Source organism: Numida meleagris, chromosome 8, assembly GCF_002078875.1.
Source record: "Numida meleagris isolate 19003 breed g44 Domestic line chromosome 8, NumMel1.0, whole genome shotgun sequence".
NCBI lineage: Eukaryota > Metazoa > Chordata > Aves > Galliformes > Numididae > Numida > Numida meleagris.
In genome coordinates this window covers 14419170-14437200 of record NC_034416.1, presented here as the reverse complement: position 1 = coordinate 14437200, position 18031 = coordinate 14419170, and the positions used below count along the sequence as shown (strand labels likewise).

The 18031-nt window shown below is 48.7% G+C and overlaps 1 protein-coding gene across 2 annotated transcripts in view; it reads left to right on the top strand.

The window, feature by feature from the left end:
- Positions 1-18031, top strand: part of GAB3 (GRB2 associated binding protein 3) — a 55223-nt gene that overhangs the window by 20683 nt on the left and 16509 nt on the right. For both annotated transcript variants that reach the window (XM_021406175.1, XM_021406174.1), the window contains exon 2: positions 14855-15158. In XM_021406175.1, the coding sequence (XP_021261850.1) occupies positions 14855-15158 (304 nt within the window). The remainder of the gene's footprint in view (positions 1-14854; positions 15159-18031) is intronic.

The window sequence follows — 18031 nt, the reverse complement described above, 5'->3', positions numbered from 1 at the left end:
AAAGAGCGGGTGAATAGATGCTCCGTGCTGTGACAATCTATCACTCTGCTTTTGACATAAGTGACTGGGGGTAGAAAAGGAGCACTGCACGCAGCGCCATTTGTCATGGGCTGCATGTTTTCTTCAAACAGTTAGCACTTGTATTTTTATTTTTATTTTCAGCTGCTTGCCTCTAGATACTTCCCTTAACTAGTCTGATCCCCTTGATAGAGTTTCCCTATATACAGCATTAGTTGGTGATGACGAGTATTATCACAGATTTTGATCATAATTCTAATGAGAAGGTAAAAACCTTGACATTAAATAAGAACATGTTGATCTCATTTTTTTCCACAGGTACTTCTCAATTTTTTTCATCAAGATACACTTTCATTAGTTGATGGCTAATGGTTTAGCACTAAATGTAGTTTTAAGAAAAAATTAGGCATTTATTTTTGCTAATGACGATGCTCTGTATCTGTTCACAGCTATCTCAGCCTTTGTGTGGCTTAGTATACAATTACTCACGTTTTTTTAATTAATATTTTGGTATTAGAGAGTTAGCATTACACAAAGTGTTTACTCCCCCAGAAGGGATTATTTTATGTGATTTGAAGCAAGCTGCATTTGAATGAAATTGGAATTCAGTAAAAATGCACAAAAGCATTTAAAAACTTTTTAAAGCACTTAAAATTAATTATTTACGTGAAATTCCCTACAAATAAGCTAGATGGTTTTTATGCAGAGTGCAATCCCTCTTTGATTGCACTTCTCTTTGTCTTAAAAACAATTTGAATACAAAATTCCAGTTTCTTTGATGGTACCCGGTTAGAAAGCAGTACATGGAATGCACGTAGGACTGAGAACTGCAGAGCTGGCTCATGAACTGCAGAGTCCAGAGCAGCTTCCTTCGTCTCTTTAAGAGAACTACTGTGCACTGCAGCCCAAGCCCTGGGCTTGATGCTACCTTTCATGCCATATTACAAAATCATGTTGTAAATCACATATGTTGACATGCACCAGTAATTCCTAAATTCCCTTGAAGCTGAAAGCCTGTGGATGGTGTTCGTGCATGGAAATGCTAAGTGCACTGGCCTTGTGTTTTAGTGCTTGCTTGCAACACAAATGTGACGTGGCTTTGGGATAGCTGGGCTTTTGCTTGTCAGGAGCAGCTGACTCCGCTATGACTTAACCTCTCTGAAATACTCACTTGGGGAAGGCACAGATACAGCCACTGGCTGTAGGCTGGGGAGAGCCCTCATCCCAGGAGAGCCCTCCGGGGAGCAGACTGGGCTGTGGCTACACTAGCCTGCACATGGCAACCTCAACAAGCTCTGCTTGGACTCCGTGGGCCAGAGGAGGGCTAACCTGCTTTTTTCAGCCCAGGATCCTGCCCACCAGGTGACAGTATGCTCAGTTGTTCAAAGGACTATCAGTATAAAGCAAAGATCATTCCTACTCCAAATTTCAAAAAGAAGCAGCCAGCTGAGTGAGTCACACAGGGAAACTCTAGCACACATGACTTGTGCACAGGGATTTTGCCTACTGATGACTAAAATACAAGAAACATTTAAAAGCCTTTGTTTAAAGTACATATTTCCTTAATTTTGGGGGAGCTCCCAGCATCTCAGCCAAATGACAAGAAGCCATCAGGGTTAGGCCATGCCTTGTCTCTCCCTGTAGTGACACAGTGCGGGGACAGGACAGCGATGGCAGCTTGGGCACTGAAGTTAACTACCAGCTTTTACTAGGGCTCAGGCTGGAGCTGGTTGGCACTTCTTTACCTGGGAGCAACTGGAGCTCTTGCAAGGACCATTGTGAGCTCCAGTGCACTGGCTGTGACTGTAAAACTCCTTGGGGTTCAGTATTTTTGGCTAGCACAACAGAGTGATGGATGAAGACCATTAAGGAGTACAACACAAGGTCTGCACCAAGTCCTTTTTTGATTCCCAGGGATGCACAGTTTTACTAGACTGAAGACATTAGCTTCCATCATGGTCAGGAAGAGGAGCTCCAGCCTCCCCCTAGGTGCCCCACAGTGCCGGAGCACCAGCACAGCACAGGCCTTGGGCTCCTTCACTTCCTCAGCCACACGCCAAGCTGAACACATCTGACTTGGCAATGCTTCTCATGAAGGCTGCTTTTAAAGTCAGGGAGGGGTATAATGGCAAGATGCACAAGGGCTGCTAAAGGTGCAATGAGAACAGAGCAGCTCTTTGCCTCAGCCACAGAAGGCTGTGCTAGGGGAAAGCTGGAGGAGCAGGGGAGGTTTGCACAATGCAATTTGCTCTCATCATCCCAAAGGATCAATTTCCAGGCCATTATCTACTTTCCCACACGTGCAAACATATGTACCTCACTGATCTGGGGAGGATTTGTGAGTTACCGCCTGAGGAATAACCATCCCTGTAGGGACACCATTTGCTTTAGGGGTTGTTAGTGGCTGCCCAGGCCCTGCTGCCCCACCGTGGACAGCACACAGTGCTATCAGCTTATTTTTCTCTGAGGCACATCCAGTGTCTTTGGGGTCTTTTAAATCTGTCTTCAGCCCAGACATGGGGCTGAGGCCTTCTCCGTTCCTAAGCCAGCCCGACAGACACAGCTATCTAGCAAGTCAGACTAGCCCTCTCCAGCACAATCACAGGAAGTTATTCCAAGCCTCAGACAAACCCCATTTCTATCTCTGGAAGAGTAAAAGGTCAAAAAACACCAGGCTGTAGCGGTGCCAGCAGCAGTAGTCCCAGCAGCCCCAGTGCAGGCAGAGCAAGCCACGTCCCCATGGGCCAGGGCTGGGAGGCATGGGGTGCTGGGGGCTCGGTCACGGCCAGCCTGGGCCCACAGGAGGCCCAGCAGGGGAAGGGGAGCGCAGCCCCCGGGTTGGGGAGCCAGGTCACAGGGGAGCCCGTGTGGTTGCAGGCCCGCCCGCCCTGCCGCTGGCTCCCAGCCACCTCCCCACCCGCTGCCGGCAAGAGGCAGCGCAATTAGCACAAGTCCTGATTAGCTCCTGCCCTACGCTCACAGTGTGCTAGCAAAACAGGAGGTTTCTGGGGCTCTAGGTCGTTCTCCAGCAGTGGCTGTGTTGTCCCAAGCTGTCCAGGCCCTGGCAGGCCATGCTTTGGCCATAGTTGCAGCAGGGACATGAGGACGTCTCTTGTTGACCCCCACTGTCCTCACAGGGTTTCAGGAATGGCCCCTTCCTTCCTGTAACCCCTTCCCTCCTGTTGCATTGCTTTCCTTTCTGTTTGGTGCCAGCAAGAAGACACTCCAAACACCATAGTGACCAGCCAGGGCACGGTGATGCAGTGCAGCCCCTCTCCCCACATGTTCATTTTTTGTTTGTCCTTCTTCCCTCAGCTTTTCTGCCCTTTCCATTCTTGCCCTTCCAAGTTTCTTGCTGGTTTGGGTCTCCTCGAGCTTTCACTTTAGCTTTCTTTTTGAAACCGCCCACCATCACCTACTTCTGCTTTGCTAGTAGGACAATAACCCCCGACACCACCCCATTTAAAGGCAGCCCTCATCCCTCCTCATGCTGCTGCCTGCAAGTGGCATGGCTGTGCTGCTGCTGAAGGCTGACAGCAATGGGAGTGGGGGAAACCTTTGGTAATTGAACCAACTTGCTTGGAGGAGTGGGAGAGGCCAGGCCAGGGCAGAGGATGCCCACACGGGCCTGCAGACAGGCTCTGCTCTCGTGCTTAACTGACCTGGAAGTAGTGACAACCATGGAACACCAGGAGGTTTTGGGCATCTGCTGCGTGCTTTGAGCAGATCTCAGTGTATAAGGATGTCTCAGCACTCCTGCTATTGCGTTCCTCTTCCTCATGGATCTTTCCCATGGAGTTAGATGAAACAAAAAGCACTTAAAAACTGAAAATGAGGTTATATGATTTCAAAAATCACAGAGGAACTCCAAGCTCGCCTGAATTTCACTTCAGATTTTGTTTAGCAGAGCAGGTTGACAGCGTCAGCATTAGCATCAGCCACTCTTAAATTCACTTCCTTCTGGAGTACATGCAAGCACTGCAGACTGCACACTGGACTGCACACTTTTGGTTCTGAGAATTTATGAAATTTTGGCATGGTTTAGATAGAAGAGAATGACTTTAAAATCAGTAAGAAGAGCAAATGGCAAAGCCTCCCCATCAGAGGAGGACGGAGCTACTGGAGCTGCGGCCAATTGTGCTTCATGTCCCTCATTTTGGGGGGGGAGGGGGAGGAAGAAGGCATGTCTGTAACAGTGCTGCTGGCACCCGGACCAGCTGTGGCCATCCCTGCCCTGCCACAGCCCAGGTTCGATGCCTCCACCTCCTTCATGCCTCCAGGACACCCCGCGGGGCAGCACGCAAGCAGCAAGTAGTGCAAAGGCACAGGCAGCAACCCTGTCCTGAGAGCTGGCCAGTGGTCTCATTTTCTGGGTGTAACTTGATGTGCAAAACCCATGAAAGAGGGGATAGGGAAGGGATGAGAAAAGAGAAAGAAGCTGCAGAAAAGCAGAAATAAACACTGTAGTTCTGAAAATGACTGTGGAAAAACCCAGCTGGCTCTTTGTCCTCACTTTTGTAACAGTAACATTGATCCTATTTCACCGTCCCACAAGCACATTCTCTGTTGATAGTTATACTGTATTTTTTTTAAAAAAAAAACGTCTGGGTAATGTGCACACCGCTGCTGCCTGCCTCCCAGTTTACCAGTTTCCTGGTAAGGAATTTTCTAAGTTTCCAAATCTGGTGGTTAGGAAATTTGCTAATGATTTAGCTTTTGATATTTAATAGATCAGTGCTCCGACAGGCTGAAAAATGATGGAAAGGGAGCTATTACCCTTCTCCCACATTGCTCATATTTGAGATACTGTTGAGAACATTAATTGCACGTTGTTCCCGATAGATCGAGCTGAACTTTCATTTCTGAAATCTGTTTTCACTCCCAAACCGTTCCACTCTTCGTGGAGTTTGGCAGAGAGCTTCACTCCCGCTGTGCTCACACAGAGTCTACGTTACAAAATACTGACAACTGCCCGAATGTAACCCCACAGAGAAGGCACCTGCTCAGGAAAGCCAGCCCATCCTCTGCAAGCTGCAGCAGGGAGGTTGAGACCCTGTCATATTAGTGCCATGCTGAATTTTGGCTTTCCACACCACAGGGATGGCAGGACAGAGTCAGGCTGAAGGGCACCGACCTGCTGCCCATGGCCAGGGCTAGGAGGCAGCTTTGGGCTCATGCCCGGTCTGGGTGCTGCTGTGGCACTCAGGCTTCCAGGCAAAGCTGCTGTTTGGCAGGTCTGGGGATTTCCTAGGAATAAATCATGGCACATAGTTGTTTTCAGAGCTGTTGTGATCAGAGTGCAGATCTGCAGCATGAAGGCACTCCAGAATTTGGAGCGTTGAGGCGAAAGCACGCAATGTGCCAAATGTGATTGTTTTCCTTTCGCAGCCCGTTATATTCAGAGGCTGAGGAAATGATTTAATATTTCTGAACATGTTGTGATTTCATCGCTGGGTTCAGCAAGGGAAGTTTGAGAAGTCATGCAAATTAAGATAAACATTAAATACTCTGTTGGTGCTGGATTTGCCATGCTGCTTTCTGACTGCGTGGCTCAGGAGCAGCACCGTGCAGAGGTGCCAGCCAAGGGCACAGAGATGTCTTCATGGTGAGGCCAAAGCTGCAGCATTAACAGGGGTCTGAGGAAACTTCACTGATCTGCAGCTCACAGCTTGAAAGTCCCACAGCAGGAGGGGAGAAGAGAAAGGACTGAGGATGAGTGATGCAGGTTGGGAGCAGGGCCAGCTCTGGAGCACCTGGCTCCATGTGCCGGGGTGAAGCTGGCAGAGCGCGAAGCAGCGCAGTGAGGAAAACCGCGCGGGTCTGCAGAATTTCACAGGCAGCACCGCCATCCCACCACAGAGCGAAGAAATGTGCGGCTCCCCCCGAAGCATGGGAAGTTTACACAACGGCTGTTTGGATCCTGGGGCTGACTGGAGCCAGCTGACTTTGTGAAGCACACCTCGAGTTGCTGGGGTGCGAGCCCGCAGCATCGCCCTGCACACCCTGTTTGCTGGGAGGAGGCGTGGGATGCAGCGGCAACAGAAAAACTCCGACAGCTCCGAGAGGATTCTTAAACAAACAAAAGAAAACCTGGCATGGGGAGCGCTGTTTATATTTTTCCTAACATTTATGTATTTTAAAATAAAAAATGACGGGCAGGAGATGTTGTTATGAGCCGTATGAGTGATGACCACTTTTCCACAAACTAAGGAGAAAGAAAAAATAATTCTAAAAATGTCTAAAAACCAGCTCAGTCTTCTGTGAAATGTAAAGCAGAGAAGATTAATTTAGGAGAGCTTTTAAAGAAGGAAAACCAGTTCATAAAATGCACCACTGCCTAGCACAATTCCAAAGGGTAAACTAGCAATGTAGTCAATGGAAAGGCAGCTGAAAACAGCAGAACTGCAGTCAAAATAGATGTCTAAATTCCCTAACACTGGCTTTCTAACACTGTACTTTGAAATGAGCAATCGGTAAAAACCCAGCCGTCCTCCTTCGGTGCTGGACATCTCAGCCAGGCCCAGCTTAGCCCCTGTGCACACACAGCAAAAGAACTCGCCCCGTGCATTTCAGCCCCATATGCATCAGTCAGTCTCACCCACACCCTTTGCATACCCTTAAGTACAATTACGATATTTACTACAGTGAGGGGCAGATAGCACCCTTCAGTAGGAGGGCCTCTCTTGCCCCGACACAGAAGATGTTTGCAGCCTGGCTGCAGAAAAGTCAGGGCTGAGGGCAGCCGGTGAGTAACACGCAAACCCCAGGCTAGAGCCACGAGGGGTGAGTTCATCGTCTGATGTGGCTGATAGAAAGGCTGCTCATCAGTCCAAGGCAGATTTTCTTTATTCAGATAATTCCTTCAGCCGGTGTTTCCATTTTTGGGAATCTCTGCATTTCTCAGTTCTTCCTGTCAAGAGCAGGACCTGGCCCTCTCCAAGCAAGTGGGAGCTTTGCCATTTACTTCAATAGAGTCTAAATGTCATCTCAAGGGCCGGTGGCTCCCACGGGATGGACTGCAAGCCAGCACGTAGATCCTAGCAGAGATCTCCAGCATCTGCACAGCAGGGAGCGCGCCGATCCCCTGGGAACCAGTGCTCCCTGCACATCGGGGTCCAGAGCTCTTCTGGACATTGGTGGTTACTGCTGTGATTTTGGACTTCTTTCTCTTTTTCTATTTATCTCCGTCCATGTCTACAGAAAGGTTGGTTCTTGTTTCCAGCGCTCTTGGCCTGCTCCCCAAAACAAGCCCTCCCACGCATGTGGCCTCCTTCCCGCTCCGCCGCTGCCTCCTTCACACTTCCTTTCTCCAGGCAATTTTGGGAGAGAAATGGAATGCAAAGGTCAAAGCCTTTGCAGCATGAAGTGGGGAGTTTGACGCGGGTACACAAACGGAGGGCCAAGATCTGGCCCACGGTGGATGCGGGGATGCATCTGACCCCCGCACTGAGCCACGCTGTCATTGTTGGGCAGAAGTGTCACGGCGTAAACATCTGTGGCTTTCTTTCTGATTGCGCTGGCCACTCTGGTTTTCTTCATCAGATCCAGCAGGGTGTTGTTAAAGAGTTGAGTTACCAAAAAAAAACCACCAAAAAATGGTGTTGTGGTCCCCTACTAAAAGAGTCACTTTGCCCAATTTCCTGTTTATGTTCCTTCTCTTCAGAGCCGTAGCATCATGTGAGCTCAGACAGTTATAGATAGGCTGCATGACTGTTGCTGACCTCACACCACATGTTCAGTTAACAAGGTGAAACAGCAAAATTTGTTCTGCTTGTGTAAAAATACTGAGAAAACTGCCAGTTCTCAGTAAAAGAGAGGAGAGGGACTCCAGATAGCCAGAGGCAGGGCACAATCTCCAGGCTTAAGGAACCTGCAGCTCCTTCTGGGCTCTAACTGCTTTGCACATCTGTATTTACATTGTGCTGGTGACTTACAAGGAAGGGGATTAGCCCCAAGTTGATTTCTTTCTTTAGCAGGGGAGGTTTGGAGCCATTCCATGAAAGCTATTAGTTTAGCAAATTTGCTCAAAATTTGTCCAAACTTCAGTCCCTTTACTGTATACATTTTCCTATGTTTGCTTCCAAAAATAACTGAAAAGTCCTTTGATTTGAATATCTTCGGCCATCCAGCAGATGGTCGTACCCCTTGAACAACCTGCGGGCAGCCTCACTTGTAGTAAGATCTGAAGGAGCCACACAGAGCCTTATAAAAATCCTTTTGGATTAAGCAAGAGTTTTGGATTAAATCCTTTCCAAGAACTTGAAATTACCTCTAGGCAAGATGCTATCTTATTACTGTGTTGGTATTAAAGAATTTATTGCAAACAAGTCAGAAAGATGTGAGAGGTTTCCAGGCTTTTACACAGGTTTTACACAGGTAGATTTTGTGCAGCCGTAGGAATCCCTGCTGTGCTGCATGAGCACCCTCTTTCCTGCTGACAGAAAATGAAGTTTTGATGTTAAACCCAGGAGGGTCTGTGGCAGTGTGTTGATTTCTCCTTTCTCCATGTTATTAACACATTTCTGCAAAAAGCCCAGCCCCATGCATCGTGAGAAGCCAGGATTTTGCTTTGCAGCTGGTGAAGGAGTGGCAGTAAGCCAGTGCAGGGGTTTGATACCCACTGCCCTCTGCCACATCACATGGGTAAATGAGGATTTCAGAAAGAAGAGCTGCACCACAGACTGCCCAAAGGCAAACACACAGGTGTGAGTGCACAGCTCTGATGTGCAGACAAGCGTGCTGAGCATCAGGAGTGCCGCGTGGCTCAGAAGCAGGTGTACCCATGGCAGGTGAACTGGTCACCACATATGTGCTGTGTAACAACCCTGTACCAGCTGTCAAGTGCTTCAGGACTGAAGGTGAAAGAAAGCACACTAGAAATTCAAGCTGTGTTCATGATGATAATAATAATGTCATTTTAGATGCTGCACATAAGCGTGCTGTGAGGGAATATGGAGCTAAAACTCTTGGCTGGCTGGCGAGGCTGTAAACATCCTCATGTGAAGGGCCCAGCCTGTGAGTCTTCACTGTCAGGGAGCTTAACTGCCTGCAGAAATGGAGCGGCAGCCAGGAGGTGTCATCTGGGGGGCAGCGAGAAGGGATGAGTGCTTTGTTGAGCCTGCCCTCGGAAAGGAAGAAGCGTGCCCCAGCGAAGAGGAGGGCCTTGGGTGGGAAGAGGCGCTTCAGGGGCTTTAAACCAAGCCCTTTGCCTGATCGTTTCAGGGCTGTCTTCTATTGTGGGGATGTCTCCTCTGAACCACAACCTGCCTTACATCTCTGTCAGATGTGAAAAACAAACAAAATGAGAAAGAGGGGAGAGCACAAGGATTATGGTAGGACAGGGTCTGGCTGCTCTCCATGGGCAGGAGCAGAGCAGGCTGCCTTTGGCTCTGGCTAGCCCCTCATAGGGCCATCAGGATGAGTGACAGGCTGCTGAGAGCGATGGCAGCCCAGGCACAGTCCCACCTGTAGGCACAGACATCTCTTCCTAAAAGCACATGAGACGGTCTTCTCTGCCGTGTTGATCACAGTGAAACACAGCCAGATGCATTGGTGGAATCACTTTCTGTATTTATGAGTGGTGTCATTTTGAATTTTGCTTTCAGAACTTGTTTTCTTATCTTCTACAAGGCTTCTAAGAACTTAAACCTCCCAAGTTTCAAGGCTTTTGACTCTCTGAACCCAGGCGGACCCATTTGCTTTACAAAGAATCTGCATGTTTATCAAATAGCAGTGACTCATTCTGTTGCAGATGTTTCTGTATGTAAAGCACCATAAATACTACGGATTGGGATGTGGAGCAGGCAGTGGGAATATGTGTAGGTTAGCGGGCAACATTTGAGTCTGGGTCTTTTTCTTCGTTATTTCAGTGTGTGTCATTTTTTCTACACAGACCACAGGCTCCTTTTTATGAGAAACAGCAACAAAGGAAAGCTCCCTGGTTCTAAAGGACGTCACATTCGATGCTTTATTGCGAAGCTTTCACTGTACTTACAGCATAGGAAATTTTTAGGTTTGCGTTTTTAGTCAATGAATGTATCTGTACCACCTTGCAAGGAAGAAGGTATTTCCCCTTACACTTTACACCTGCGGCATCTCCTCTGAGGAGAACTCATGCCGCCTTTCCTGAAAGAAGATTCATTTAGAGTCATACTGAAACTACCACAAGCAGATAGACAAGTGACTCAGTAAGTGACTCACGACTTAGCAGATGGAAATAGAGTGTTAGACAGCAGTCTGTCCCAAAATCATTGCATTATGGTCCTCTGCACAGGTTGTGCCAAACTGGCATTACCAACCTGTGCTGATTGCTGCTGGGAGTCCAGCTCTCAAAGAGATGGCTTGGCATAGCCAGGAAGGGTCTGGCCTTTGGGAGCATCTCCAGTGGCCAGTTAATGGAGAAAAACTGCTGCAGAAAATGTCTCTTTCTGCTCCAGAGGTCATGTTAGTGCTGCACGCTGATGGAGGCAGAGGAAGGTCCCAAAGGAAAAGTATTCCTCTCTGAAGTTGAATATTTATTGATTTTTCTTTCCCAGCCATAGACTGTGAGTTTCAGGCTCTCACTGCTGAAGAAGGTGGTGAGATTGGAGCAGAAAAAAGGAGGAAACAGCAAGCAAGGAAGACAAAACCCAAGCAAAGTGCTGAGCCTGTGGGTGATGGGCAGTGAGCTCAGCTGTCCTCAGTGCAGGGGCACACAGGCAGCCTCATTAAGGAGATTTATTATGCAGAGCTGATGGGATCTGTCGCCCAACAGCCAGGACTGAAATAGCAAAGCCATCACTCCAGCTGGGGAAAGGCTGGGCTCTTTAAGAGGTCGTCTTCATCTCAGATTTCCACGAGCGAGCTAATTGCCCAGCAGGGCAGGCAGACAGTCTTTTCTCCTGCAAAGTCTGGCAGGAAGAGCTCCCAGTGACATCCTGGGCTCCCAAAGCACGAGGATTCTGTGGGGAGCTGGCCTGACCCTTCCTGGTGCTCTGCCCTGTGGGTGGGCAGCTCCGACCCTGCTCTCAACGGGCAGAGACATCAGCTGTTCACGAGGCTGTCCACATATGAATTTTGACTTCCTCTTTGAAATCATGTATAGGAAATGCTATCAAGTTCCGCCTCGGTTTTTTCCCTTAAAATAAGACATCTAAAAGCGATTCTTTGAAATCTGCTGCCCCAAATGCTGGCACTGCTACAGGACAATTGCCCCATGGTTATGTTGGCGGCCATCCCCAGGGATGCCCTGTGGTTTGGCCCCAGAGACTGTGTGGCTCGAAGCCAGCCCCGCCGTCCTGCCCACCACTGAGCCCTTGGCCTCCTCCCCACTGGACCTTCCCCAGGGGCCACACGCTGCCAGCACGTGGCCGCTGCTTGTCATGCTGCCCTTGCCATCCCCATGGCTTTGCTCTGTACAGTGAAGATTATCCTCACGGGGGAGTCGTGAGCATTAACTTAGCTGATAAAAAACATCAAGGTTTTTGGCTATTCTGCGTTTTGTTATTACAACCAGAAAAAAAATCAAAAACTCACAGGACAGATTATATTTCAGGCCAATTTACCTTGTGCAGCTTATATGTGGTGCAGCTAATTATTTAGATCTCGGATGCTGGGTATCTCATGCAAACACATGCTCCCCAGCAGGAGGTGAGCAGTCATATAGTCCTTGGCTGAAGCCCTCCTGTGCTGGCTCTCAGCTCCCACTCTCCCCTGTTTACCAGCTGGTTGTTTTCTCAGCACCTCGCAGGTTTGCTTGAGGCCTGTTTTATCTGGCACTGCCTCCAACACTCCTGCTCAGCAGCTGCCCACGTGCAGCAGCAGCCCTTGTTCAGCTCCACACTGGAGACACCAGGCCATGCAGGCAGCTATCGCTTTCTTAAAATCCCTCCCGAAATGAAACAGAGCCACTCCTCTCCCCTCTAGAAGCAGCTCTGCCACTTCTGAAGTGAGAAATTCAGAAGCATAAAGAAAACACTGCTCGTCTGTGCTGACTCGAGCCACGGGCTGGCACTCAACCAGCACCGCCGCGAGCTCCGGCTTCCTTTTGGCACTGAATGCTCCCACTTATGAAGGGCAAATGAAAATTGTTCTGGATTGGCACTGGCTCTTGTCTGATTACAGCTGTGCTGTTCTGATACAGCCTTCTCACAAACAGCACTGCCTGGGATGGAGGAGGACGGCCATGGTGCAGGGCAGCCCTGGCTGGGCTGAGGGATGAGGATGAGGAGGAAGGCTCGTGCTGCTCCACACCATGTCCTGCTCCATAGGACACTGCAAAGAACCGGGCCAGGCAGCACCAGCAAAAATGGCTTGGAGCACAAATTTTGCAAGTAGAGCTCGGTGAAAGCTTCAAGATAGAAACGAGCTATTTTGGGGAAAAGAGTGGTAGGACTGAAAATGTAAAATAGGATAAGAGGTGGAAGAGATGGTGCCCACCCCGCAATGAGGGATTCATCAGTTTCTGTTGGTTTTGCTCCCTTGGCAGCAGGCAAGGAGCAGCCCCCAGCGAAGTCCCCATCAGCCCACCCTGCTGCACCCTCCCCTTGCACCCACACTGATTTCATTATTTCCACCCAGCCCTACTCTCTGACTGACCACGTGTGATAACCAGAGTTTCTCACACAGCCTCAATGCTGCTCTCCTCTCCTAGCAGGGCGAGCACCAGGCAGCCCCCCACCTCCACTCACTGCTCCCATCAGCCTCCTCAGGCTGCCTGCCTGCAGGGAGCGGGCAATCGGGCCACCCCTCAGCTGGCACAATGCACAGCTATGGGTTTCTGCTCTCCTCCTACTGGTTGCCCAGGTTCTTCTGAAGCCTGCAGGCCCCTTTAGACTCACTAAAGCTTCCTCCAAAGGCATTTCTCTTCTTGTTGCTCAGGGGTGACAGCATGCTAGGAGAGCTGACCTGGCTGTCCTGGTGCATCTTCAGGGTGCACATGAAGCATACATGGTGCTTGGATTGCAGGTGGTGGAGGTGTGGACTCTGTCTGGGACTGTACAAAGCAAGATACCTGCTAGGCTGTGCTCCACTATTGAAATTGGCTACCCAAGGAAGCATTTTCTCTGTAAACACTTCTTTCTTTGCTTCTATTTCTTTTATTTTTGGGTGAGGGAACATCTTTTTTTCTTGGCTCCCACACAATCTCTCAGGCAACTTGAGTAACGATCAGTAATCTGATGTTACCTCTAGCTACTTCCAACGGAGATCAAATCACTTTCAAACCTTGATGGGTCCTGAATTTGCTTCGTGCAATACTTTGCAGTTCAATTCTGCTTTGTGTCTGTTCCGATGCAACCCTCCCTTTCAGAGCCACTCCTTTCCCTAGGCTGCTGCACGCTCACTCAGCCTTGTGAGAGCTCTAAGTACTCCAGCCTCCGGTCCCTGGATGTTGTTTTTGATTTGTCCTTTGCTTTCAAAATAGATTAAAGAACTGCCAAGCTGAGTAGATACATTTATGGATAAAATATTTTGTGAGTATGAAAAGACTGAAAAACTTTGCCCTGCAAGAAAACCTCTTTTGAGTGGAGAAAAAAACAGCCACCGCTTTTTCTTGACTAATGACTATTTTTTGTTGGTTGTTTTCATCATCGTTGTATCCACAGGAACAGTAGGTGAAATGTGTAGTGCCTGTGCTGATCCCCAGGTGTCCCAGTAAATCAGCTGTTTTGCATCAAGGCCACATGGTTGGATCTGCCAGTTTAAAAATGGTCACTCTGAAAAACAAGTGTGAACTTGAACACAAGCTGTTGTCCAGGTCTGTGTTGTGATGAGTTGCCCTGCAGTGAGCACTTGAATAACGCTCAGGCAGGGAAGTGGTCCTGGTTGTTCAGGTGTTTCCTTGTAGAACTTTTAATTACTGCAGCAATTAGAGCAGCCGGGGGCTGGATGGTGCCTGCCTGCACACCTGAGCAGTGTGCGAGTCCCTTTGCCCCCATGGAGCCAGAGGCTCCAACGCTGTTTGTGTGGAGCTGGGTGAGGAGGAAGCTGTAGCACCTTGTTTCAGCTTTCCTCTGCAAAGCCGTGCTCAGGGTGGATTCCTTCTGGCCCTTGAAGTAAGCGTGTTGGTGACAGCTCTAATCAACACAAGGACGCTTATAGTGCTGATGAACTAAAACAGCTGCTGGAAAAGTGGAAAATACTATTTTGTTCCTAGAAACTTGTGTGTAGCTTAATGAAGTGATGCAGCATCTTCGTCCTCCCAAAGCTCCGTTTAAGCCTGTACAGGATCCGTACCTTCAGCCATAGGAGCCCAAGAGGCATGAGTGCTGACAGGGCTCAGTTCAGGTTGAAGTGTCACTGGAAGCAGTGTCCGTGTAAGCAGATGTTGTTCCACAGCTTTTGGGAGGTTCTTGTTTAACTTCTTAGCGCTACAGCTCCCCTAAGGTTTGTTCTGGGCTTCCAGAAGTAACTGGCAGCTCATTAACAGCTCTTTACTGGCCCTGGGAACCAGGAGGGAAGCTGTGCAGGTCACCTGGAGGCCTTGCTTTGGGCAGGAGGTCTTTGTTGCAGGTGTTAGCTTATGTGCTACAGCGCACAGGGTGGACCCGGATGTTTTCATTTCACAGAGGGAAATGCATTCTCTCTTCTTGGTTCACCCACGGCACCTAAAGGCAGGGGAAGCATCAGAGGAACTGCACCACGGTGGCGGGCCGAGGGGGAGAGGAGGGAGAAGCCTTGTTCCCCATGGCCTCCCACCTGACAGCCCTCTGCCTCCTACCACATACACAAGCTGACAGCAAGCATCAAGGTCACACTTCAGCCAGCTTAGTAAAATAGTCCTAACACCTGAGGGAAAAACAGGCACGTGTGCGACTGCTGTGTTATGCTAATGGAGCCCTGTCTGTGCCGCCTGCAGGCCTGGCGGAAGCGCTGGTTCGTGCTGCGCAGAGGGCGCATGAGTGGGAACCCAGACGTGCTGGAGTACTACAGGAACAACCACTCCAAGAAGCCCATCCGCATCATCGACCTCAACGAGTGCGAGGTGCTGAAGCACTCGGGGCCCAACTTCATCAAGAAGGAGTTCCAGAACAATTTCGTCTTCATCGTGAGAACCACCTACCGCACCTTCTACCTGGTGGCCAAAACCGAGGAGGAGATGCAGATCTGGGTGCGCAACATCAGCCAGATCTGCAACTTCGGGCATTTAGAAGATGGCACAGGTAGGATCATGCTTGTCTTGGGGGCTGGAGGTTGTCGTGGGTTTGGATTCTTCCATGGCATTGCCTGGGGCAAAAGGAAATATGGACTGTGGAGCTGCTTGGAGCGGCAAGCAGTGTGGAACTTCACATTTCCTACAGATCCACACAGCCCTGAGATGGTGCTAGACCCTGATTTGAAGATTATCAGGGATCTGGCTTCTGCTGGGTGGAAATAATAAAGCTGGCCACTTGGTCTCACATCGATGAAGCAATTGCTGCTAGAATAAACAGCAGGCCTTTAATAAGAAAAGGTACTGTTTATGTGAAAAGCTGACTGAGTGTTATCTTCTGGGGCCGTTTATTTCATTACACATCCCATATTTATTTAGTTTGGCTTAATGCAAGACACCTGTTCCTGGAAAGCGTCCTGCAAAACTTGCATTTTCTCAGGCTTTGTTGGATGTGGAAAGTGCACAGATTTGGGTGTATATGTACACATAGCTCAGTATTTTTGTCATTGATTTATCTTTGCCTATTAATAAGAAGAAAAACAAAGCAAAGGCAGAGGACAGGAGAGCACTGGGAGCGTATGCCTAGACTTAAGAGATGGCCCTCCTGTGCAGCATGAAGCCGGCCTGCTCTGCCAGCCCCTGTGCCTGTGTGTAGGCAGTAGGGCGAGTTTCTTGGAAAGCTTCCAGGAGTTAATCACTCCAAGATGAATCTAGCCAGTAATTAAAGCCAGGACCTGTGTCATCATTAACCTGCCTTTCAAATGAGAGAACCGGGCTTAGATAACAACAATCTGTCTTTCCCTTGACATTTCCAAGGGGCAGATACAGCAGCAATTTGAGAGCTTTGTAGAAAGTGAGTCACAATGAAGTCCTTTGCTGTGATAAAAGCTAGCAGAAGAGCTGAAAAGGGTGGTGATGGAGAGACCTGGCCCCATCCAAGATAGCTCAAAGGGCAGCAATATGTTTAGGGGTGTCACAGTGGGCTGGGCGGACTATCCTGCCTTGGTCCATCTGCTAATCCTGGTGGCTGCAATTGCTGCAGGGATATACCATTAACTGGTAGCAAGTGGAAGGAAAAGGCCATGAGATGTTTCATTTTAACCTATTCCAGTTCCTGGCCTTCTTTAATAATTTTTTCAGTAGTTTATTCTGGGGGGAATTGGGAGTGGGAGAAGCGATGCAGTGTTCCTTTTATAAACTGATGTCTGTTGTCTTTGCATTCATCTTAGAGACCTTTAGGAAATCTTGCTGGCACAATCTTTCTGTGCCATTGCAACTTGCAAATTTGAGCTGGTGGCCTTTTGGGATAGCTGTCAATAGTCCTTTCAAGATCGAGGGTAACCAAGGACCAGTAAGGAACACAATTCCTACTCATCTGCCCTCGCTGGAACTAAGATACTGCTCTTGAGTTGCTGCTTTTACTGCAATGTTATTTGGAATATAATTTTTACCAATTAGTCTGAAATGAAGTTAAGTCTTCTCGTAGAAAATAAAGAAAACAAATTTATTTCTTCATCTCTCAAGTGTGCATGCATACTTCTGGCACTGCATTGAGGATGTGCACAGGAAGATATGATCTGTGGCAGGGGAGCTAAGGCCATATCTGGAATAGATGTATTTTTGCTGGAATACTCTATTGTTATTCTGGTAGAGCATAACATTCCCTGCACAATGGTTGCACATGGGCAGTATTGGCAGTATCACACAGTATTATTTCTCTCCCAGCAAAGACCACCAGTGTAGATGTTGATGGACCAGAAGTGACAGCCCTTGCTCTGGCAGGCTGGAGAGCTGGCATCCCAGCTTTCTGCTCTGTTCCTCGAGGCAAATATCCCCCACAGGGCAGAGCATTTGCTTGGTTCATTGTATAGTATGGCATCTGAACCTGCAGCCTGCATCGCGGACAGCACAAGTGAAGCTTCCAGGCATACACCTCTATATCTCTAATGGCAGATAGCTAATTTGTCCTGCAGTTACTGTTGGTGTGGCTGGGTCTGGAGTGTATTCAAGTCAGGCCACAGGGCACGTTCAGATCCTATTCCTTTCCTTTGATATAAGTCTGCACAGTTCCACAGGTTGCACAGTACATCTCAAATAGATGATAATTTCTCCAGATTTCTGGAAGCACCTAAATCCCCCAAGAGGCTGTAGGTTCAAACGTATTACCCTTGAAAATTAACATAAGAAGAGAAAAGCTCTATTAAATGCCATATACTTTTTTAACATGAATGCTACTGTTACAAAAAATAATAGTTCCTAAAATGAATCATCAAAAGAAAGACACATCCACTGCAGGAAATTTTAATAAGCTGTTCAGTGTATTAAAATGACTCTCAAAGCCAATATTATATTATGAAATCAATCACTCTCAATCCTCTCATCTTTCTCAAAATCTGCTCTGAGATTGACTCTGAGGTCAGTCCCAAACCTAATGCTTTCTCTGCTTAATGTGCAGAGTGCAGCGGGGTGTGTACAGTGACTCAGACCCAAACACCACCCAGTACTCAGCCCTTCCAGCAGCAGGGAAGCTGGACTCAGAGTCAGGCCCTCCTCACCAGAGGCCTCTGGTTTGGCATTTAAGCAGCCAGACCCAAACCAAAGCTATCAAAACCTCTGCTGGCCGCGTCAGGAAAACCTTTTAGTCAACAAGAGCCGGTGGAGAGGAAGCATGAGCTCCAGAAGCTGTCAGGAAGCACCTGGGCGGGCAGGGCAGCAGGCACACAGGCCAGTAGCCACCCTCACCCCATGGCACTTGGCTAGAGGGGATGCGGGGCTGGCACCTCTGGGGAGGCACTGCAGGAGGAGGAGCTGCCCCTTCATGGTTTGGAATTAGATGAGGTGGCCAGGGAGCTCTGTGGCTACACGACATCTCATATGCATACT